Source organism: Charadrius vociferus, unplaced genomic scaffold, assembly GCF_000708025.1.
Source record: "Charadrius vociferus isolate BGI_N301 unplaced genomic scaffold, ASM70802v2 scaffold544, whole genome shotgun sequence".
In the NCBI taxonomy this organism is placed as follows: Eukaryota; Metazoa; Chordata; class Aves; order Charadriiformes; family Charadriidae; genus Charadrius; species Charadrius vociferus.
This window is the reverse complement of record NW_009648162.1, coordinates 313,264-337,070: the sequence shown is the minus strand read 5'-3', so window position 1 is coordinate 337,070 and position 23,807 is coordinate 313,264. Positions and strand designations below refer to the sequence as shown.

The following is a 23,807-nucleotide window of genomic DNA, read 5'->3' as shown; positions in this document are numbered from 1 at the left end:
GCTGGCGAAGCCCCAGAAGGATGGACGGGGGAGGGCGGGGGGCTGACAGACACCCTGCACCCCGGGCAGGTGAGTCCCCCACCTCCCCCATGGGGACCCCGCGGGAGAGGGGTGCTGCGGTCCAGACACCCAAAATGGGGTGGGGGTGAGGGGGCTCTGCGCCCCGGCGGGAAGGGCACGGCAGACCATGAAATGCTGCTTCAGCCCCTCACCGTGACACCACCACCAGGCTCAGAGGGGCCAACGTCACCTCCAGGGTAGGAAAAGGGGGGTCGTGGGGAGCTGAGCCCCACACGGGGTGAACCCTATGGCACCCCTCGGCACAGCACAAAGCAGGGTCCCCCGCAAGAGCTGAGCGCACGCAGCCCCCCTACCCCCGGGGTCCCACCGGGCCCATCCCATCCCAGTGCTGAGCGGCACCGGTGGGTGTATGGGGATGGTCCTGATGTTCTGGGTCACCCCCAGCCCCTGAGGGGCCATGCAGGCTGGGAGGGGGACACCTCCTTCCCTGCCTCAGTTTCCCCAGCTGGGGGATGGGAGGACATCTCTCATTTTGGCATAGCCGTGACCAACCGTGTGGTGACAGGTGGGGACAGCCACAGCGCCCGGCTATTTCGGGGAGGTTATTTTTACCCCTGGGTTTCCCAGCAAGGGGCTCAGCGAGGTCCCTCCCTCCCTCCCAGCCAGGACCCCTCTCGTCTCCCTGCGCCCCCTCGGCTGTTTGGGGCTGCCCCGCTCCCACGCTCACCCTGTCACTCCCATTCACCCTTTTTGGCTTGATCTAAACCCATTTCCCATTCCTCCTGCTGGGCACTAAACTCACCGTGCCGAAAACTGACGGCTGCTCTGACCAGCACAGGGATGTGCCACCGACACAGAAAGTCTCTGGAATCAGCAGCGTAATCACATTTGGGTGAAATGTAATTATCGGTGAGGTAATTATCGGTGTGTGGAGGGCACAGGGCTCCCCTGCATCCCTATCCCCCCTCCCATGGCTCCATCACCTTCGCTCCCCATGTGTCCTTTGCGTATTTAGCACGAGCCTCCTTAAGCGAGCCCGTTTGTCCCCGACCCGTCCATCTCTCAGCTCACCAGGAGCATCCACGTCCCCATCAGGTTGCACCAAGAGTCCTACAGACCCCACGATCTCAGGCCTATGACGGCTGTTTCTTTCGCAAGACCCTTAACTAATAATTTTGGGCACGGCGGCTGCCTGGCCGGGCTCCGCTCAAGGCACAGACAGTGCCCGGCTCGAGCTCCAGCGATGCACAGGGGGAGGGAAAAAAAGATAAATCCCACAAGGGCAGAGGAAAAGCTCTGTGGATTCTGCTTTAACCACCACATCTGCAGCCAGACACCGCCAGAAGCCGGCGGCAGCGTCCCCGTGGCTGTGCCAAGGGGACAGGACACGCAGCATGCAGCCATTTTCATTACCAGCAGCGCTAAAATAAACTCAATTTGCAGCAGCGTTAGTCACAGGATGAACTGAAGTGCAGCACCCTGCATTTTGGGGGAGCAGCGATCAGAAAACCAGTAATGGCTCGTTCTGTAATGGTGTCTGGCTTTGGGGGTTTTATCTTGTTTTTCCCTCGATTTCATTTTTTCCACACCACGCTGAGGGGACAGGACATTATTTCCCTGAAATTCCCCAGTTAAGTGGCTCCCACAGCTCCTGTATCCTTCCCTGTGGCCGCTGCAGCACTTACCTGGTTTTATCCGAGATGTTCTGGTGTCCCAAAGGGAAGGGCCAGGCACAAGCAGTGTCCAGGGAGTCACAAATGGAAGGGAAGTGGATGCGGAGCAGAAACAGGATTTACTGACCGAGTCCCTGTCCATGGACCTCAACATCCTCCAGGGCTACACTCTGCCTGGCAGCTGGATGGCAGATGATGCTGGATCCCATCTTCCCAGCCACAGGAATTCTCCAGCAGTGCCGTGGCTCTGGGCTGGGAGCAGGCAGGCAATCGAGCAGGCCAAGATGAAGCCCCTGAGCTGCCGTCCTCACCCAGGCAGAGCATCACCTTGGTCACCCACAGCTGCCCCAAACTGCTGCTGATGGCGTGTACCTGGGGAGGTCGCTCAGGGCAGGGCCGTGAGCAGTCCCATTAAACATCAAATTGTTTCCACAGAATCATAAAATGGTTTGGGTTGGAAGGGACTTTTAAAGGTCACCTAGTCCAACCTCCCTGCAATAAGCAGGGACATCTTCAACTACATCAGGTTGCTCAGAGCCACGTCCAACCTGACCTTGAATGTTTCCAGGGACGGTGCATCTACCACCTCTCTGGGCAACCTGGGCCAGTGTTTCACCACCCTCATTGTAAAAAATTTCTTCCTCGTATCTAGTCTAAATCTTCCCTCTTTCAGTTTGAAGTCATTACTCCTTGTCCTATCACAACAGGCCCTGCTAAAGAGTTTATCCCCATCTTTCCTGTAGGCCCCCTTTAGGTACTGGAAGGCCATCATAAGGTCTCCCAGAGCCTTCTGTTCTCCAGGCTGAACAACCCCAACTCAGCCTGTCCTCACAGCAGAGGTGCTTCAGTCCCCTGATGATTTTTGTGGTCCTCCTCTGGACCCACTCCAACAGGTCCATGTCTTTCCTGTACTGAGAAAGTGCAGGAAAGTACCATTTCCTTCGTTTGCCAATGCCTCGCCCTTGGGGCGGCCTTTAAAAAAACTGCTGAACTGCTCACAACTGGGATGATTTCTCAGCATCTGCAGGAAAAGCTGTTTCTTTTAAAGGAAGGAGGACTCTGGTAAAACGATGTCAGAGCTATAGGTCTGGTAAGGACAGATAGATGGTTATCCCCCAATGCATTTGGGGTGGGGTGGGGGTGCAAGAAGGGGAGGCAGAGCAGGGAGCACCAGGAGGATGAACTTCGGCTGCTTCCACCACCCCTGACCCTGCAAGTTCAGTCCCACTCAGCAGCCACCGGCGGTGAGCCACGCACAAGAGCAGAGCACGGCTGGGGCATCGCAGCCCGACCCACCAGCAGGCAAGGCAGAGGACCCAAACAGACCATGGGTCCCCAGGGCACGGGGTGCTCATCTCTTCCTCAAGCCCTCTGTACACTCAGCGAAGGCAAATCTGGACTGGAGCTGGCGCGGCAGAAGGAGGAATGAAGAACAACATTGTTTTCTCGTCCTCAGCACAGATAAAGCAACAAAGAGAAAACCAGGGCAAGAAATGGCCTTCCTGACTCCACAGAGGGACTCTGAAAACTCAGGAACATAAACACATAAAGCTGCATTGTAACAGAGACAGGACTAACGAGGACTGAAAGCCACATCCCATGCTCTGGTGAGACTGGGGAAAAAAAAGCTGCAAACCTCCTGAGCTCAGCTGGGGAGCAGAGGACACTGCTGGTGCTCCTTGCAGGGCCACCAGACTCCTCCAGCTGCAGGGCAGCTGCGCTGCACAGCTCAGCAGGTGCTTTCCACACCTCCCCGAAGGCTCTTCGCACTAAATTCCAGTTTGTACCCCATTGTTTCAGGCAGGATTTTTAAATTTTCTTCTATATATGAATTGCTGTTAACCCAACTGGATAACTGAGAGTAACTAAGCAGTTAAATGACATCACACCAATCCCAACTTGCTGCTTTAGAGCAGGGGACAGCCCCTGCTAACAGTCAGTGAGGAGAGGAGATGGACACGCACGTGCACTCACACACACACACAGAGGCATTCTTACGCTGAATCATGCTCCTTCACTTGCCAAGTATTTGCTGGACTAAATCCCTCTTGCACATTTTTGAGACATTCATCTGGTTCACAGAGGGTTGGACCAGCAGTGACTCACCAGCACACACAGGCAGCAAGTTCACCCACAGCAGCGTTCTTTACTGAGGGACCCAGGCAAAACAAAAAAAATAAAACCCAAACAACAGTAATTTATGAAGTTCTGTACCCAGTCTGTCAGGCAGCACGACTGCCGTGTCACCTACGCAAACAGCCCAAAGCAAAGTCTTCTTTTTGGAGCCTTCCGAGCAGGCTTTGTCCTCTCTGCACATACATGGTATGGACTTCAGGTGGTAGACAGGTATTTAAAGATGTTTACCAGCTCAGTATCATTCAACAACTTCAATACATGAAATACAAGTACCTTTTTGTGCATATGCTTGCTCTTGAAGAGGCAAGGTCCTACAAGTCTGAGGGGATCATCTCCCATCAAGGGCCATGTTTCACAACAGCTACATGCAGGTGCTTCCTTTGGTAATCCCTAAATTCAGTTTATTTTGGTGCGTTACTGATCAGTAGTCTGAAGACACGAGGATTTTTGTCCCAGCTGTTGCACATGTACGACTTGCAATATCCCCACCAGGTAGAGCCACAGAGCATCTCTCATTTTCCTTGGACATGCAGTAATGCTTCTTTCCTCTTCCTCCAGGACTATAATTCAGCCAAAGTCAACTACCCAAGTTTGAAGGAGTAGAGAGACAACAGTGGATTTTAAAGAACAGTGTTTTAAATAAAAGTAGGGTGGCTAGCTGAAAAATAAAAGCTTAAAGCGAAATCGGTTATGATCCAGACTGCAATCCACCATCAGGAGCATGCCAGCCAGAGACCCTAGACTTAGCAGTGAGCAATGTTCAAGAGCGGATTGCAAAGTTCAGCCACGCTGCTGAGTGCTCCACAGGCTTTGACCTACAGGCTGGAAGAAACTAGGGAAAAGCAACCCAAAATAAACAGGCAAACTCGGTCACCAAGGAGAAACAGCAAGGCACAGTGACCTCCCTGGCTGACGGCAGTAACGACAGGCACGTTAGCGCAGTGCTGGCAGAGGCTTTGCTCCCCCTGATGGCCTCGATTTAATCTTCCTGAGACTATCATGAGACTTAGAGGCCACAGGAAAAAGAAGGCTAGAGGGATCGCAACACTCCACAAGATCACTGACATTTTTACAAGGATCACTGCTTTGAGGCAGTATGGAGCATATGCAGCATGTGAAATTTCACCTACTGAGAGCTCTGTAAAGCGGCACCAGAGTGAGATCCTGGAACGAATTCCCTCCTTGTCTCCACTGTGATCCAGAGTTAACAAAACACAATAAAGCACACCAAACACAATCCCCTAGTGTTAACTATACAATAAGAACATTTATTTCATGTCAACACTTGTAAAAGAAGTCTCTTCCAAGTCAGATGATTTGATATACAAATCAAAGCCACCATACTTTTTTTTTTTTACTCTGTCCATACTGAGCTCGAATTTATACAACATGAATGCTTGTTTCTGAAACAAAATTACAAATTAAATCATAACAAAATACACAAAATTGACTGGACCCTAAGTTTAATTCACTGAAAGAATTCTTCTTTCCTCCAATCACCTTGAACTCCGCTCTTACCCATCGTTATGCTCGTCCTTCTGCTTGGCCATGAACTTCTGTAGAAATAAGGGTCATCAGTGAAGAGATACCGCTCTGTTATTCCTCAGTCCACAACAAGATCGTGCTCTACACCAGTGCAGGTTTCATAAACGTATTGGCCAAAAGTCAGCCTACTCCTGATACTCGTGTTGTGTGATCTGTACCAAAAACCACTCAACAGTTTTCCTCACAAACTGACACACACAGAGTCACCAAGCGGTGAAGCTCCTGAGTGGCAAAATATTAGGTACCGGCATTTCAGATGATGACGGACACCTGTGTCTGGTCATGAAATATAAAATAGTTATTCAATATTCACACAGGCTGGGTGTTCATTACGCCCACCTTACAAAAGTCTACGTCGATAAATATCTCCCCAGTTTCCTACCCCTCACATCAGCACAGAAAGGGGCTGCCTCCTCCCCCAGCTGGGTACACGCTGTGTCCCTGCCAGCCGGGTACACTGGCAAGACGTACTGCTGAGAGGTGGGGGGAGTTTTGACCCCAAACTTAAGTCTTCTGGCTGTCAAACTGACCTTTTGGTCATTTTATAACTGCAAGATATTTTATTTAGCCAGCCTGCAGCTTCAGTAAGCCAGGAAATCTGACAAAACCATGCTTTTGGACATAAAACTGCATAGCTCTTAAAAATCACTTCTTGAAAGTGAAGGGAAGACCCCACGCCTTCCTAGGGAAGGATGGCTTTATGTAGGTGATCAGCTTGAGTAATGTAACAGTATAGGTGTCTGAGTTTAAAACTAAAACACCTTGAAGTGTTAATATAAGCTCCCTATGCCACTAGGAAATTATTAGCACTGGTTAAAGCAAACGTTTTTAGAATGATATTCTTTTCACCCGGGTGTTTAGAGAAGCTTCAGCATTACCTCCATGTTCTGCTGATGAAGTGGTGTCTTGCAGTGATTTTTCACAGACGTTTCATCTGCATAGAACAGCGAGCAGATCTGACAGAAAAAGCCAGCCTTTGGAACTAGGTAGTCCAAATCTGAAGAGACAGCACACAATATTAACAAAACACAGCTTTAAAACAACCTATTAAAAAAAAAAACCGCACCCAAAACAAACAACAACAAAAAAACCCACACGGATTGCCACAGCCAAATCTGTACGATTTGTTATTACTAGAAGTTAGTTAAATTTTTTCATTATTCAAAAAAATTAGAATTGTAATGCGAGTTGGTCACCTGCCCTATTTCAATAAAGAGGAGAACACATGCTTTTCTGCAGCCAGGGTAACTGACCTTCTGGATCCGAAGCTCACTGCAACTACCTCAGCGTCTTTTGGCCTTAAAAGTATTTTATATACAACTCATTTGCCAAGTTTAACCTCTGTCCTGCAGTGTATTACGCAAGCATTTTCTGTCACAAAGAACATTACACAAGCCATCAGGCAAGGATCCATATTTTCCTAGCCACTTCTTTTGCGGTTCAAGTGTTATCAGTAGTTTTACAGAAAAGTCTTTTAGATGAGGATCTTGGAAAATAAATACATATACACACACGCGCATGCATTTTTAAAACCATGTAAGCAGTTCCCTCATTTCTACACATTGAAAGTTGGTAATAAAACCCGTAAAAGGATGAGAACCATAAGTAGCTATTGCACTGCACTGGCACTGTGCTAATTATAAATAAATTACCCTATATTTGTAAATTTCAGGAAAAAAGAACTTGCAATTTTGCTGCTGCTATTAAACCAAGAGCAGAAAGTTTTTAAGCATGCATTTGTAGGAGCCAAGATAAAAATCACAGGTTATGGGCCATGAATTCAAAGTTAAATGGGATAATGAGGCAAAGGAGGCATTTTTAAATGAGCAAGAAAGCTGACTTACAGCAAAACAAGTACGGAGCATTTGGGGTGGGTTGTTTTTTTTCGGTTTACCTTTTGGAGTACTCCGCGTCTTTGATACATCTGAAGAAGCCATCTTCTTCCGCTTAGACTCTGGTTCTTTATCGCCCGATCCCTGCTGATCTAATGGAGGCCATAAACGCACATTAGACAAAGGTATCTGCTAGTTTGAAAGTATTCTATATCTAGCTGTAATGGCTCATTACTGCTTCAAACAAACATCTGTACGGGCCTTGCTGTTTTCTACGCTATTTGGTTTGGTCTTTCCATAGAGCCATTTTCAGGAACTCCTGACATCAATGCTGCAAGCAAGGCTCCCAAACAGCCCCAGCGCTGCGGTGGATGACTCCAAAACCACTCTTAACCACACAGCACTCTTCACAGAAGTACCACCACCACTCTCAGCTGTGTTCCTCTACAGCTCTTATCAGCAGCTTCAAACCAGCTTTGTGATTATGAACATGAAACACTCAACTTCTTTATAATACAAGCTACCAAGCGTTCTTGAATTAATGTAGCTCAAGGTCCGACAGCAGTATTTCAGCTTCAATACAGAACCAGTCAAAGCCTACCAAATATGTTATCAGATTAACTAGCTCTAAGGAAAGATCAAAATCAACTTTTTAAGATCTTTCTGGAGACAGGGAGTTTGACAGTCTCCTCTATTACAAGACAAACAAGGTGTTTGGTTTTTAGACTATCAACGCAGTCCAACAGGCAGGTGAAGAGTTGCACACCAAAACCACCTGTTCTCTTTCGAATTCTATGTTCAAATAAGCTAAATACCAGTATGTCCTAAACAAGGTTAACGCAAAAAACCCTTTCCCTTAATAACAAACCCCAGGAAGCTGTCAAAGGAACGCAACAGACAGCAGCACTCTCGCATCCCCTCTAGCCATTTCAGCAGATTGTGTCTCACCACATCATCAACACACGAAGTTTCAGATTTGCCATGTGGCTCTTCACCAGCTGCAGTCTGACTGCGACCCTTTGAACTGCTGGCCTGAGGCAATCAATACACTGTTTCCTAGTTTGCTGCTGCAATCAGATTTCGAGACTTGAATAATATGGGTTTACTTGCTTTAACCTCTCCTTCCCAGTTTTCTTGTTCCATTTCTCAAACTCGGGAGGAACTAGTCCTTTCCGAAGCCTACCTCTTTTGCCTGAGGTTTTTTACTACACAGAGAGGAACTAAAATCACTTATTTACTGAGTTTCAAATATATTAATTATAACTCATCACTACCAGTTAGATCAGAAATCAGTTCAAGGGCTTGGATATTTTAAAAGGTCTTTTTACAGCTAACTTGCTAATAGAACATAGAAAATATTTTGCATTTTCAGTAAATGCTATTGTTAATCGTGAGGAAGCTTATGTTCTATAACATTAACAAAATCAAAACAATATATAACATTTAAATATTTTTGGGTGTGTATAGAGTCAACCAATCCCTTTCCTACTATTTATAGAAACTGAAGTTTAAAATGCTCTGTTTTAAGCAAGATATCTGCTGCTTCTACGGCTCCTCCGTTTCTGCACTGATCAGGTTGCCTCTACTACGCAAATAAAGTGAGATGGGAGAAAAGCTTTTCCAAAACATTAGAACAAAAGGTGCTGTGTCAGTGTTCAGCTACATCAGCAGAGACAGAAAGAAAACGCGAGACTACGGGACTGCATCACACAGAGCCTTCACCCACGCTTTGGCGAGAACTCTTCTTGTGTGTTGGTTATATATAGCTCTCCCTACTTGGCTCTCTCTTCGACTTTAACCCTTTGCTAATTCCATGCTACAGATGTTCGTCCACATTTTTTTTCTGCTCTAGATCCAGCTTGGAAGCTGTTACATTTTTGCATCCATTTCATTTGACTCACTTGTTTTAATAAAGTTTGGGCCCATAATTAAAGGCTATAAATAATCTGTACAGTGTTCAGCAGTTTACCAGGCCTTGCATTGAAGGGAAGAAAAGAAAGTATTTTTCCCCAATTTTAGCCGTCATTAACACCAAATAGAACACTATAAATCAACATGCCGCTTAATTTTACATCAAAAGAAAGGCGCCTTGTAAAACACATTAATAAAATACCTTCAGGCCGCTGCTCACTCTCAGTCTTGTTGTTTTTTCCCCAGCACCCCTTTCATTAACTTTGTCAAAGATTTGGGTTTTTTCAGTTTCCTCCATTTGGTGAGAGGATCTCTTTGTGCGTGGCGCTGATTACAAGCATCTTATTTTCTCTCTCCCTTCTAGAAATTATGAGAGATTCCTTACCTTTTGACTTTGAGATTGCCATAATTTCTTCTGGACTCATATCTCCCAGAATTTCCATTTCTTCTGGTCCTGCAACAGCAACAATGTCCTCCTCTTCTGGTCCTGCAATGGCAGCAATTTCTTCTTCCTCTGGTCCTGCAACAGCAACAATATCTTCATCGTCTTCACCCTCATTCAGATTTTTCCCTGGGGAAGCATTGTCTTCCTCCTCATCCTCCTCTCCAACTTCATCTACTGTAACAAAGTTTAGTTCCTCTTTTAGACGATTGAAATCAGCCAGAAAATCATCTTCATCTTCATTAACTTCATCCAAAGTCACCAGAGGGTTATCTTCATTGTCCTCTTGTATTTCATCTACTGTCACTAAAGCACTGGGATCATCAGGCACCTGAGAGGAAGCACAATCTCCAGTATCCTCAGCAGCCACTTTATCATCCTCCTTCTGTTTCAGCACATCCTCAATATTCAAGTCCGTAGGCTCATTCAGAGGCAGCTCTTCCACTTCGCCGATTTCATCTACAGTTACCAAGGGCTCAGCTTTCAAATCCTGCTCCTCAAAAACTGACCTAGGGATATCTTTATGAGAACTAAGGTCCTCCTGTTCAGATATCTCATCCAAAGTAACAAGCGACTGTGGATCCTTTACTGCTTCTGACATAAGTTCTTCCTCTTCAATCACTTCATCCACTACAACCAGGCCCTGCGGGTCACTGAGTGCTTCTAAATTAGCAACTCCCATTAGCTGTGCAGTCACATCCTCCTCCTCACCGATTTCATCCAAAGTGACAAAAGACAGTTCGCTTTCAGCAATGCATGCTATGGAGCTCTTCCCTTTTCTTCTCTTGGAAGTAGGCTCAGAAGGGGAGTTGTTTTTAGCACCGTCTTTTCTCTTTCCCCTTGGTGGATTTCGCCGTGTTTTAACAGGAGACTCAATTTCCTCTACGACCTCATCCACAGTAACAAATTCATCCAGGTTAAATGGAAACAGCTCTTCTTCCTAGGAAGTGTAAAAACGTGAATATAACAAAGTTTAACATTCACCCAGTGACACAGACACCTCCACCCACAGGGCGCCAAATGAACAATATCTACACGCTGAAGCTGGCTGAAGGGAAAAAAAAATGCAACTTGACTTAAGGGTAGAAAGAAATGTTCAGGCTTTCAGTCTCACGTGGAAGAGTTTTCATTATCAGCATTTGTATTAAGTAAGCAGATTTGATTCAGAAACCCAAAGCATTTTTAAAAAACACAGCCAATGAACAGACAAAATTTATGTCTATTACAAGAACTGGGCTGATGCCTTGAATACTCATGTGTATTTTTGCACTCACTTGCAAGAAGACTAGTGAAAATCTGAACACCTCCAGAGTATCATTCAAAAATATTATCTTGTGTCATACCTCATTTTATTCCCTAAGCACATGCTGTTGGCTCCTGCTACAAAACAGGAAACTACATTAGATGTTTCAATCCACCAAAGTCATTCTGCGTCCTGATGACAACTCACTGTTTCATCTTGCCTCTTTGGTTTCAATCTCCTAACAAACATCTCTGTTTCAGAGAGGTTCTCCAATGGCCCTACACTCCAGCCCAGGAAAGGGCTCCCAGTACTGGAACATCCCTTTGCTTCTCTGTAACCGACACGTACAAGACGACAATATTCTCCTTTCTGTTAAGGCCTGAGTAGCCCCACAGACTCTCTGGCAGACTTGCTGCTCTTCCTGTGCCAGCCATGTTTCACCAGGGGCCAGGGGCAAACTCCAGCTTTCTGGCGAATGCCTTACTGTGGTTTTATGCTTAAGATGACAAAGCCCGACCCTTTCTGTTCCTCCTCAGTCAGTGGTATGCTCTTACTGGTGAATGTCTTGCATCTAAAACTCCTCCTATCCTGTAGTTTCACCATGTCAGCTTCCATCAGGGTTCATACAAATTATTCTAGGACCACTGGAAAGAATTAGCAGCAATTTAATGTCATATGTAGCTAAGGACATCTGGAGAAGGATGTATGGGTAAGCGTTGAATTTAATAAGAGAGTTAATTAAGCCAAATTATTTTTAGGTTATTTGAATAGACAGCAGTCATGATTTCAGAACAGAGCATTATACTTCATTCACTGTAAAACTGCTATGCTTTTATAATCAGGACAAGAGGATAAGGTAGATAAAATAGGTACTTAAGTCAATTAACAAATTAATTTTAAACATTAAAATGCATCCAAATACCCATCACACTCAAATTATGTATTCAATTTCTTCAATGAAATTCCTAAATTAATTTTTTTTTTCCAAAATATTTCATCCTACCATCAAATACTGCTCAATATCTAACACAAGAAGAGTGAAAACACCCTTGTCAAAGCAGAACTTTACAGCCAAGGCAGGATGAAATGTCCTCTGTTAGACAGTAAGACTGCAGCTAAGAAATACTAAAAACAGTCCTCCAGCAGAAAAAGTAATCTGAAATTCAAAGGCTACATGCCTTTTCTTCCCATTCCTTTTTAAAAAGCTAAAAAATACTAGGAATAACGTGTGCTTCTAGCCACATTCTGATGCAGAAACTTGAGGAATATTTAATACAAGGTGGGCACAGTGAAGAAAAAGAAAGAAAATATCTGGTTATATTTCAACTGAAATCAAACGTTACTGTATTCTTTCTTCCATGAAAAGGAGAACACAGACCTCGGTTCTTAGCAGCTGTATAACACTGAAGAACAAAGCAGTAAGAAATAATTGACATTACGAAATCTGTTTTAGAAGGGCGCAGAACTTCCTCTTGGGGATTAACACAAACACACTGTGCTGGTGATGCAAGAAGTTCATATGAATTAAGATTAAGAAAAGGATTCAGGTCTCCAGCTTTATCTCAGAAATCCCTTTTCCATAGGGACCCACTACTTACCTGTAGTAGGTAGATCAAATCTTTGATTTGATCCTGTAATGCTACTTCTACAAACTCATCAATACGGATTTTTATTACCTTAACTTCTACTTTTCTTTCCCAAAACCCAAGCTAAGAGAGAGAGGGTATCTCTTTTCACCTTCTTATAAACACACAGACTGAGCAGTTCAGCCTATAGGCTCCTAAGCTCCTCTTCAAAACAACACTGCACCAAAAACATAGAGTAATCCTTGCTTTACAGAACAACGCACTGGAAAATATCTTTGCATGGAAGAGGTACCATGGATGGAGATGTTCTGACTACCTCCTGTTGTACAAAATAATTTTTGAAGAGCTAGAAGACTTCAGCCTTCCTTCCCCTTCTCACAAGTGTGATGACAAATAAAGTCTGTAACTAGTAATAAAAAAAAAAATCCCTAAGGAAGGACGCTAAAGATTCTTAGTACACACACACACTTAAAAGATAATCTGTACTTTAAGTTCAGTCATGGTTACATCCTTACCTCTTTTTGTTTTGCACTGCTGCTAGTGTCACTTTTTGAAGTTTTAGTATTGCCACCAACAGAAGCCTGCAAAATTAGACAAAAGTTCACATGAAATCAGTTAACCTGTCCACAAGAGAAAAACAATAATAAAAAAATTCAGCTATTTTTTCCCTTAATGAACTTGTTTAAGTTGTCCAGATTGCTGCTTCTGATCACATGCTTGGCAAATACAGAACTAAGGCAACCGTCAGTGGTAGAGTCCAGGCATACAGTCTCTAGCAACAAGTCACAGGTACCACCTTGCCTAGTAGCCTCTTTTCAGTAACCAGTGTCTGTGCAGGACTTGACAAAGCAAATATCAGCTCACAAAAGGACAGAAAGCCTATTAATTCTCGTTCAGAACTAATCGAAGAACATAAAGTTACGACACTCAATAAAGACTCGCTTCAAAAATACCTTCCTGCAATTTTTTCCAAGTAGTGTTTTCAAACCAGTTACATACTTGCGTTGTACACACTGCCTCTAAAAGCAACTGGTTGCCCGCCATCACGCTATTCCAACTTGTCTGTTGGCCCAAACCAGCTGAGTGGTTTACAGAAAAGGGAAGGGGAACATAATGTCATTGTCCCATACTCAACATCTGAGAGAAGCATGGAGTTAGTTACTGACCAGGCACACTGAACCGGCCTTCCTGCCCTCCTCACCTTATTGCTGCTGTTGTCTTTCTTCATGCTGGATGATCTACTCTCTCCCTCTTGAGACTGTTTTGAACTAGCCCTAGATTCCACTCGTGAGTCCTTCTCTTGCTGAGATGAATTCCTCCCATTGCCTCCCTTTCCATCAACAACAGAACTTCTGCTCATTTTACATTTGCCGCTGCCATCTCCCAGGCTTGATCGGCTGCTATCAGGTTGCAGATGACCCTCTTCTTTTGATGCGACTTTCTTCTCCACCACTGCTTGGCCTTGGGACTCAGGTTTCGAGGGAGCTTTCTGCTCCCCTCCTTTACACAGGGAAGGCTCACTTCTCCGTACTGGAACCCTTGACTTTGATATATCCGGAAGAGACACCATTGCCTTTAAAATCGTTTTACCAACAGAGGAAGACTCCTTGACAGATAAAGAGGAGCTTAACGTAACTGCTTTGCAGGTTTCATCAGTTTTTGCTGGTCCTGTTCCTTTATTTTGTTGTGCTTTGATTAAACTTCCCTCGTTGTTCTCATTGACGGTATTTGCAGCATTTTCCACAGCAGCTCCGACCTTGGCCACAAATTTTTCAAGTTTCTTCTCTGTCTCTGCCCCAGTCTTGACCAAAAGCTTTTCAGGGTTCTCCTCCACACCTCTTCCAACTTTGAGTGCAGACTCTTCCGGTTTCATCTGCGTGTCTGCTCCAGCTACATCCAGTTTATTCTCCGTGGCCACCCCAGTTTTAAGTACAGGTTTCTTCTCTGTTATCTGAGTTACAGGCATCTCATGTTCAATTTTCACAGCATCAGAAATAGGATTTTTTTCAGGAGCATCCAACGCGTTTGTGTGTGTGACAACAGATGACACCATGTCCACTGAAGCTGCATCAGAATCAGGGGGCACCGCTTCAGGGACAGCCCCTGTCGATTCCCCCGCTGACAGCTTCACAGCACAATCTGATGGCACATCTTCAGCCTTGCCCACATCGGACAATTCTTCTGGTGGTTCAATGGCAGGAGCAGACAACTCTTCAGCTTTAATTTCCTTCTCTGATGAAGATACAACAGCAGATTCAAACAACTCTGGTTCAGTATTATCTTTAACTGCCTCTTCTTTCTCCACACTGGAAGGCGGCAGCAGCATCTCTTCTGACTTCGCTTCAGATGATTCAGTATCAGCAGATTTGATAGATGCCACAGTAGCTTCAACTCCAGCGTCGGCTTTCTCCACGGATGTTTCTACCAGTCTTGGAGCAGACTCCCTTACTGCTCTTTCAAGATGGGACTCAGAGGGCTCTATCTGTACTGCTGACATCTCGTCTTTGACATTAGAGATGGAAATGGGTCCTTTCTTTGCCACACTAGGCTCTAGCGGAGGATTAGCAGCTGCTGTTTGCACCACTCCTGATCCCTCTGGATATTTTTTCAAGCCAGAGCTAAATGCATTTAAAAAAAACAGAAGAAATCAAACTATGTTGAGAATTCTACAGTTACCAGTAACCTCTTGACGCCAATGGTGGGGGCTTTCCTGATGCATTAGTGCTTATCATTTGGAAATCTAGCCTATCAGTGTTAAAACGGTTAAAAATATTGAGGCAAATAGCTGATTAGTTTTATGCTTCTGTTTAATCCACCTCAGTACTGCAAGCCTCTTACACCTTGAATTACATTACTTGTAGCCAGACCTCTCAAGATAGTACTCACTACAGATGTGCCCCTAGGACCTCAGCGCTGACATTAACTTCTAAAATTTAGATTCCCTGATGCAAGGCAGACTGTGAAAGCATATATACAGTGAAAATAAAGCTTCAGACTCCCCGTATAAAGGAATTACCATAGTCTTATGTTTGAAGACAGCAGACTCTGCAGTCACCAACCTAGAAAACTCTTCCAGTAGCTAGGATTTGAAGTTTGGTTTTGGTGTTTTTTTTCGGTTCAGGTTTGGGGGGAGGGAGGGATTGCTTTGTTTTTAAACTGCATTGACCTTGCACAATAGCAGGAACACAATACATGCACAGAGGCTCCTTTTGGCCAGGCTCTGTTTTCACTGTATAATCCCACTGTCAGCTCCCAGGATAATAAAGCCCAAGATGACAATGCAGAGGATAGCGCTTTTCAGAGAACTTCAGTTACATTAAGTGCATTATTCTTCTCTGAAAGAAAGAATCCTCCACAGATGATGTTGGAAGACACTGAAACTAGTGATGTCTGTGCCCCTTTTCCCACAAAGCTCGGGAAAACGAGCATACTAACACCTCGTGCATCTCTAAATGAAAAGGCGCTGAAATAGCAGTGCTGACAATCTTGCTAAGTATCAAAGCAAACACAAAAGCAGCAAATACACATAATAAATCAGTGGTTATGCACAATGGAGCAGTCTGCGCTACCGTTTCTCAGAACTTATGTATGTGAATACAGGGTGCACATTTGTATAAACCCTCAGGAAAATAAAAAAGAGCAGAGAAGTCTACCATTTTGTTAATACTCCTAGCATGACGTCAGCAAGAAAATGGAAGGCTAGATCAAATGGAATTCAGTGCTGACAAAAATGCTGTCTTGAAGCAGCCAGATGCGAGGGTTAACAAGACGAAGACACAATACATGGGGTCAACAGAAAGATGAAAACAGGCAAACTCAGTTAACATCATGTGCTATGCAAGCACAACAAAAACACCAATCTCGAAGGTCTCCTCTGGACCCAAGGGCACTGTCCTCTGCTGCTACAAAATGTGAGAGGAGAGATAAGAAGGGGTATGAATTCTGCTTCAAAATCTTTGCCAATTTTCAATTGGTGTTGTGATAGTTGTAATACGCCATGACTATGCATCAGACAGACACTTGCAGCACGCTATGAGGGCATTCCTCCTGTAGCAAAGCGGCAGGCCCGCAGCGTTTTGTGGCTTGGCAGGCAGGGTTCGCAGGAGCAACAGAGTGTGTGTGCTCCCAACGGTGCCCCACAAAATGCTGGGAATCTCCTTCAGAGCCCGAGCAGCTCAACTCATAGTAACTAAAGTCTTATGGGGGGGAGGGGGGGGGAAGCAACCTCACTCATCCCAACCCCACGCTCATCTCTAACAGGCTTCTTAGAGCTGTAATCAGTTTAAACTTGTTACTTGCAAATGTTTTGGGCTAAGTGTGCATCATGAGCATATAAGCAATCAGGAGCAGTAGGATAGTCCTTGATTCTTAGCCTGGCCAAGGAAAGTTTCAGCTATTGTAGCTGAGGAAAATAAATCCCAAAAAAAATCCATCAGCATCCTTGAAAGGAGCAGAGGCATTCACATAAGCATGGCAGTCACCTCAGCCACAAGGTTAGATGAACTACCTAGTCAGGCTGGACAACAACTGAGCTTCCAGAAGCACTCCAAAGTTTTTTCAAGATCACCTCATCATCCCAGGCAACCGAGAGGGCAGCCCCTTCTGCTCCCCAATTTTGCTACTCCTTCCCTCCCCAGAAACACGTGACAAGGTCTTCATATATAAAACAACATTTAAGATATTTACTGCTTCTTATGAAATGTAACTGGGAAAAAAAAAAACAACAAACCCACAGAAACATTCAAGTCACAAAGGCTTACAAGGAGAAGACAGTTGCCTCAGACAAGGAGAACGTGTGTACTGTTATTTTTTTTCAGTGGCGCCCAGTGATAGGACGAGGGGTAATGGGCATAAACTTGAACATAGGAAGTTCCATCTTAACATGAGAAGGAACTTCTTTACTTTGAGGGTAGTGGAGCACTGGAACAGGCTGCCCAGAGAGGTGGTGGAGTCTCCCACTCTGGAGACATTCAAAACCCGCCTGGATGCTGTCCTGTGCAACCTGCTGTAGGTGACCCTGCTCTGGCAGGGGGGTTGGACTAGATGATCTCCAGAGGTCCCTTCCAACCCTAACCATTCTGTGATTTGTAGGGGAAAATGTCAGTTTTCCCATTTGTTCAACAGCCACAGCAGGATGCTGGGCAGCAGCTCAGATTCATGTAAGAGTCACTTATTTTGATTAATTGCCACCACTAGCTAAAGCCCACCAGCCTGGAATCAAAAAGGTTACCTGTGTGTCTGCCTATGTGTGAGTCGGAGACAGTTTAGAAACTAAACGCTTCCATAATTGTCTAGGGCCTGCATAGAAGTTTCATGAAATAAGGAGTACCGAACTTTACTTTTGAAAGAAACAGATTTTGGAAATACAGTAACAGTCCATGACAGTATAATAGCATTAATTGAAATTGAAGTTTGGGACCATTATTACAAAGCTTTTTGTTTGGTTGGGTTTTTTAATAATAAAACTTATCCAGAAATATGGATTTGAGTCACAGAAGGCGTTTTAAGTCATATGTTAACCAGAACACTTATAATGATCTATCAATTTATTAAAAAAACATAATCAAGACTCTGAAACCAACAAATAGTTACTCCGTAATTAGAAATTTTGCTACAAGCAATGTCTGTAAAACAATTTAAAATGGAACATACCAAAACCACCATTTCCCATTTCTAGGTTCCGATGTTAATATAGCATCTAAACATCTTTTTAAATCAATTCAGGCACCTGTATCACAGCATGAAGTTAACATTAATAAGTTAAACAAGGAAGTTTCAGTTTATTTTTAGCATTTGGAAACAGAAACAATAGAGCCAGGTGCTCCGACAGAGGAAAGCGCTGTAGGACAAAATAAAGCAATCACTTCCTGGTTAAATACAACAAAAAATTGTCTTACCAACATGTATTTCCAAACATACTTTCCAGGACCTGTGGTAAAATCCTGGCCAAATTAGTAAAACAATAGTAACTCAAATGAACTACACAGAAAACAGGATTTCACCTCATCTGTCCATGTTCTTTGAAAGCCCCAGATTTCAAAGAAATCACAAACATTACACCTCTACAGCAATACGCAACACATCCTGCACACACAGAACACAAAAGCTTGATAGAAGTAACAGCAGGTAACAGTTGATGGATCTCACAGCAGGCTTTTTCATCAAGCTTACTTAGAGAGATGGCTCAGCAATCTGCTTAATCTTGCATATGAATTCCATAAATGATACAGATATATAAAAAAACCCTTAAATATTTGAAAGGCATACCTTCCTTTGCTTGGTTCCTCTTTCTTCACTTCTTTTTTCACAACTTCAGCAGTCTGAAAGGCAAAAATCAGGGTTCGGTATCTATGACTTTCAGAAGCATCAGCACAAAATTTGCATAACCCAGCTAATTAATAATACCATGAACCCTAATATAGGCATGTATCAAATGACAGTAAACTATTCTAAAGCTGTTCCCCACAGAACACGTATTTCATAAGATGACAAATAAAAGTGCGTGGCAGTGTAAGAGATTTTGCTAGAAATTTGCTAGATAGAACACGCAGCACACACCATCGTTTCGTTCATCTCATCTTCAAAGCTGTCGGTTTTGAGTAGAATTAGCTTTTGGTCTGTGATATATTTGGAAGACAGGGATGTTAAACGCATCTTTTCCCAGACAACACCTTCTTTCCTGTACTGGTGAGGATGCTAACAGCTGCAGAGCTCAGGGTGAATACCGTTTGCCTGACAGCTAAGTATTATACAGAAAATAGTGGCACACCTTTTCTAAAGACAAATTATATTCCAAGTCAAGCAACTATCTACAGAAAACCAAAGGCCAGTTTCTATTCCTTAAAACCTTCTAATGCAGCATTCATTTCTCATAGGATGACTACAGCTTTCTGCTTTCTGTTACATAGAATAAACTTGCGGTGTGTTAAATGAAATAACGTCTTCTGAAAAAAAGACAACCACAAATCATCCAAGCTCTGCAGCTATCACATTTAGTAGTGTAGGTCCAAGCAATCCACAAAAACTTTAAAGACTCAGTGTTGAAAACTTAATCTCTTTTCTGAAGGTATTCTACAAACTAATTTGAAGATTATCGCTATTAGAAAGAACATCAGATAAATTCAATGCATGTGGAATTCACTTTAATCTTTTATTTATGCACATAATTCCAAAGCCTTCAGTTTTTCCTTTCTAAAGACATTTATTCCAGAGATAAGTGCCAAAAGTAATGTGAACATGTTACAATGAATTAAAAATTATTTTGGTTTTCCTTTACCTTCTGATTGAAAGGCTTCTAGAGAAAATAGCTTACGGCAAATGGAGCTACAAGCTTAATGTTTCTATGGTACCTAGGCACATAATACAGATTCTGGCAACATAACCGCGAAGATGGCCAAGAGGTAACAGACTCAAAATACAGTGAAGAACAACAGATGGAAAAAACTGAAGTTTTCCCTCTTATCAGTATGACCGGGCATTTTTCCTCTCCACCTCAGATATAGATAAAAGTAAAGCTTAGGAGTGTATCTCCAAAGTACAGATTATCTTAACATTTGTGCAAAAGCTGTGACAGTCGCATTGACAAAGACTGGAATGACACCAATTGCAGCCATGCTCTATGATTCCAGTTGCACATCTTCCTTCACTGTTACAGGAGTTTCCCCATATTCTTGTTATTTCAGCAGTATTCAACTCACACATGAACAGCAAAATTACAGAAACAAAACTATAATGTGATTAAGCAAGCACTTACATTACTGCTGTTACTATGCCACTGGCAGCAGTTACTGCTATCTGGCTGGTCAACCTCTCTAAATCAGACAAGCACTCTGTATCACCTAAAGTGCGCAGCTGGAAAGAAATAGTATTTTGAAAACAGACTGTGAATGCCATTCTTTGTGGGCATTGAACTCTGCTCCGATGAAACACCTGTAGTGACAAAGGCACGCTATTCTGTTGCTACAGAAAATATAGGGAACAGCTATAAAAAGCAGATTTGAATCACAGTGTTCCCACAATGCATCCTTGACAAACATTCCTGAGCATGAGCACTTAATGAAGGATATTTGCCTTATTTTTCAGTGTTAAGGGAGCTTATTACTTGTATTTTTTTAGACTTGAGAAAAAGTTCATATGTCTGAAAACTTGGCTATTTTCTTTAGCTACAAAGTTAGTCTAATAAAAGATATTACTCTTAAATGAACCTGACATCATCTAATATAATTATAATTTATGTTCTTTAAAATAAGCTGAAGTTCACGATATAAACTGAAATACAAAATAAAGTGGCTTGGAAGAGGAGCATTTTTGTCCCATACAAAGAGAGTCAACAACAGACAGAATCATCCCTGCAATGGGGAAGAGGAGAGAGAGAAAAACTCTTGGAACATCCAATCCAGGCTCTGCCATCTAGCAGAGGAGGAAAGAACACCCTTCACACCTGCGCTCATCAGATTTTTAGCTATCAGCACTTCACCTGGAGCGGTTCCCACCCTGCATCAGAGGCCTCAGGGGATGCACACCAGCCCACCTTACCCTACCCCTGCCATACCGACAGTACTACACTCATCGGGTAGAGATGCAATGTTCCTAAGGAAAGTTAAACCAGTTCTCTGAATCAGATATGCAATTAAAAAGCACAGTAACGTGCCCAGTAACTGCTGATTTACTTGGAAAGGGCCATGATGAATCCACTCAAAAAAACACACATATCCAAATCACATCTGGTTGTGTATCCCCATATGTCCTAAACCACCACAGATACAACTCAACAACTATTGCAGGAGACCCCCACCAAAAATGCACACCTGAAATCTCTACTGACACTGCATGGTTTTAAAAATTTGAATCCTAAACACCGTACAGCTACTCTACAGATTTCATAAATATGGATGCTTTTCAATAAATCAGAAGAAATTGCCAATACAATAAAGAACAAACTATGATACAAGCCAAATATCAGTACACAACCTATTCTTTAAAAAAAAAAGTTGAAATTCATCATGATACTCAGTGCAAATAATACTGACAGTTGTGTCAGCTTGGTAAGTAGAAGTACATGTCTGGATGACTTTTTTTTCCCCTCCGTGTTGAAGTAACAGATTGATACCTTTGTTATCATTAGGCACCTAAAGTTAAACTTTCTCTTGTGTGAATAAAAGTGAAGGGAAAAAACTAAGATGCCCTGTCCCTCCAGGCACATCCTCTTGTTTGAATGGTATCCCAGAGTCATGCCACTGAAAAGTAAGAGCAACACACAGGGAATACGAGCTCCAAGAATGGAATTTACATGGATAATCAATTTAAAAAAAAATTTAAAATCTCCCACCCCCCAGAAAAAAAACACCACAAAAAAACCTATACATTTTTTGTCTCAGCCTCAACAGTATGTAAGTTTACGTTGAACTGGTTAGCTGGTCCCTGTTCTCTCAGTTATATATGAACTTTGAAGAACAAATACTGCTGGCATTCAGAGGAATAAAAGCCAACTTATATCCCATCCCCCTAAAATAAACGTAGTTTGAAAGATGTGGCAAGAGACGGAGAGTCAATCACTGGACAAGTGATTAATATGGCTCAGGAACATGAGAAAGGAGTTGAAAAATGAGAAGGCAGGGGCATGCAGAACTAGTGCAATAAAAAATCCTCATGTTCGAGTGCAGAGTAAACAGTGCTTTACCTCCAGGCTGGGAGGGAGACCATGTCTGGATTTACATTCTCCACTTTGGAAGCCAGAACCTTATTAGCATGTGGCTAATATTCACATTTCTTGCTTAAAGCTCTTTATCTATCCAATGCAATATGCACTAAGCTCCTTCCTCTCTGGTGTTCAGCTGCTGCAGCTTGCTTTTCCTTCAGCAAATCACCAGAAGTAAACTGGAAGCTGCTCATTACTGCAAGTAATTTAATTTCTAAGAGAGAAGACGGAAGCAGCTGAAGGCACACAGACCAATGCTGACATAGCAACTGAGCACGGAATCAAGAGGACTAAAGGAGATGAACTATTAAAGATTAATCAAATTAGACCAGAAAAACACTCTAGTAAATCCTTTTCTAACCAGTGTTAAATAGTTGCTTTCCTCCTTTCTTCCTTTTTCTCTTCATCTTTCACTAAGAAATACTGCCATCAGTGGAGATGAAAGAGATTCTAGATGTTTGTAAAACAGAGAAAGATACAAAATAAAGACAAAAAGCAACACATACTTTCACACCTATGCCACATCCCAGAACACAGACTACTTGATCCAGTTCCCAGCTGGTGCACAGTTTTCACTCTCATCCACAATGACAGCAAATAGTGAAGGACATACTGATATTGTCACCATTAGCTGCTCTTTATGGAAAGGTGGTTCTATTCCACAAAAATAAGGTATTATTGAAAAAGAAGAGAAAAAAAAACAACCTTACCTCAGCAGACTCTCCATTGGGTGACAATGTACATGTCAATGTATGCTCACCCATATTGTACGGATATTGCTTCAGGAAGCTGTACATTGATCTGGCTGACTTGGGACTATCCAGCTGCAGAATTGCCTAAAAGGAAAAAAAGCACAAGCTTCAAATAACTGTTACTTCATCTTATTTCTGTACAGCAGAACAAGATTAATAAATTAAGTTGGTATAGCTCAGGATACCTAGTACTCCTGAAGGGTTTCAACATCTTCACTTTAAATTAGATAAGCAGCATTTTTTTATTAAATCCTATGTTGGTGCATATGAAGAACAGTGGACTCTTCTTTCTGAGAGGCTAAAGAAAGAAGTCTCTCCTATTTGGAATTATCTTTAGAACTAAACAAGGAACTACATCACAAAACAGTGGAGCCTGGAGCTTCCCTACCCACATGTGTCTAACTTTCTGGCTACAGAAAAATATTATCTTTTCCTTAAAAGCATCTTCACGTGTTTTACGCTTTATTAGCAGCTGGACACTTAAAATAGCTCATAATAATGGGCGTACAATTACATTTTAACCGTTAAAATATACATACACACACAGTGACTTCAATCTAGTTCATAAAGTAAAAATCCAGTGTTGAGTGCAATACCAGGAACATTAAAAATTAAAATATCAAAATTTAAAAAAATGAAAATCAAGTAACTACATTTTGAAGTGTTTCAAAACAAAAAGTAATTTCAGCTATTCTGACATTTTCACTTCTCATATCAAAATAAATTTTCCCCCCCAAGTTTCCTATAAAACAGGAACTCATTTTCCCCCCCACTTACACCTCTACTGTCATAGGTTAATAATTTTTCCAGCTCTTTGGGAAGTTTAACTTTCAGAGCTTACCAAACTGTTCCTGTATTGTTCAGGCTAGATAACAGCCAAAAATTTGTTGGTTTGGGTTTTTTTTCCTTTCCCATTGCCCCCAACAAATAAGACAAACTATTTTCTTGTTCAGGATGAGTGGGAAAGAG

General features: G+C 42.9%; 1 protein-coding gene across 1 annotated transcript in view; it reads right to left on the bottom strand.

Moving 5' to 3' along the window:
• Positions 1–5,344: 5,344 nt before the first annotated feature.
• The window catches only part of ZNF638 (zinc finger protein 638), a 49,809-nt gene continuing 31,346 nt past the window's right edge, over positions 5,345–23,807 (bottom strand). Inside the window, exons 14-22 of the mRNA XM_009884099.1 lie at positions 22,797–22,922; positions 18,657–18,709; positions 13,591–14,932; positions 12,905–12,970; positions 10,247–10,500; positions 9,504–10,213; positions 7,270–7,359; positions 6,254–6,372; positions 5,345–5,386 (exon numbers count right to left, since the gene is read on the bottom strand). Of these exons, the coding sequence (XP_009882401.1) occupies positions 5,345–5,386; positions 6,254–6,372; positions 7,270–7,359; positions 9,504–10,213; positions 10,247–10,500; positions 12,905–12,970; positions 13,591–14,932; positions 18,657–18,709; positions 22,797–22,922 (2,802 nt within the window). The remainder of the gene's footprint in view (positions 5,387–6,253; positions 6,373–7,269; positions 7,360–9,503; positions 10,214–10,246; positions 10,501–12,904; positions 12,971–13,590; positions 14,933–18,656; positions 18,710–22,796; positions 22,923–23,807) is intronic.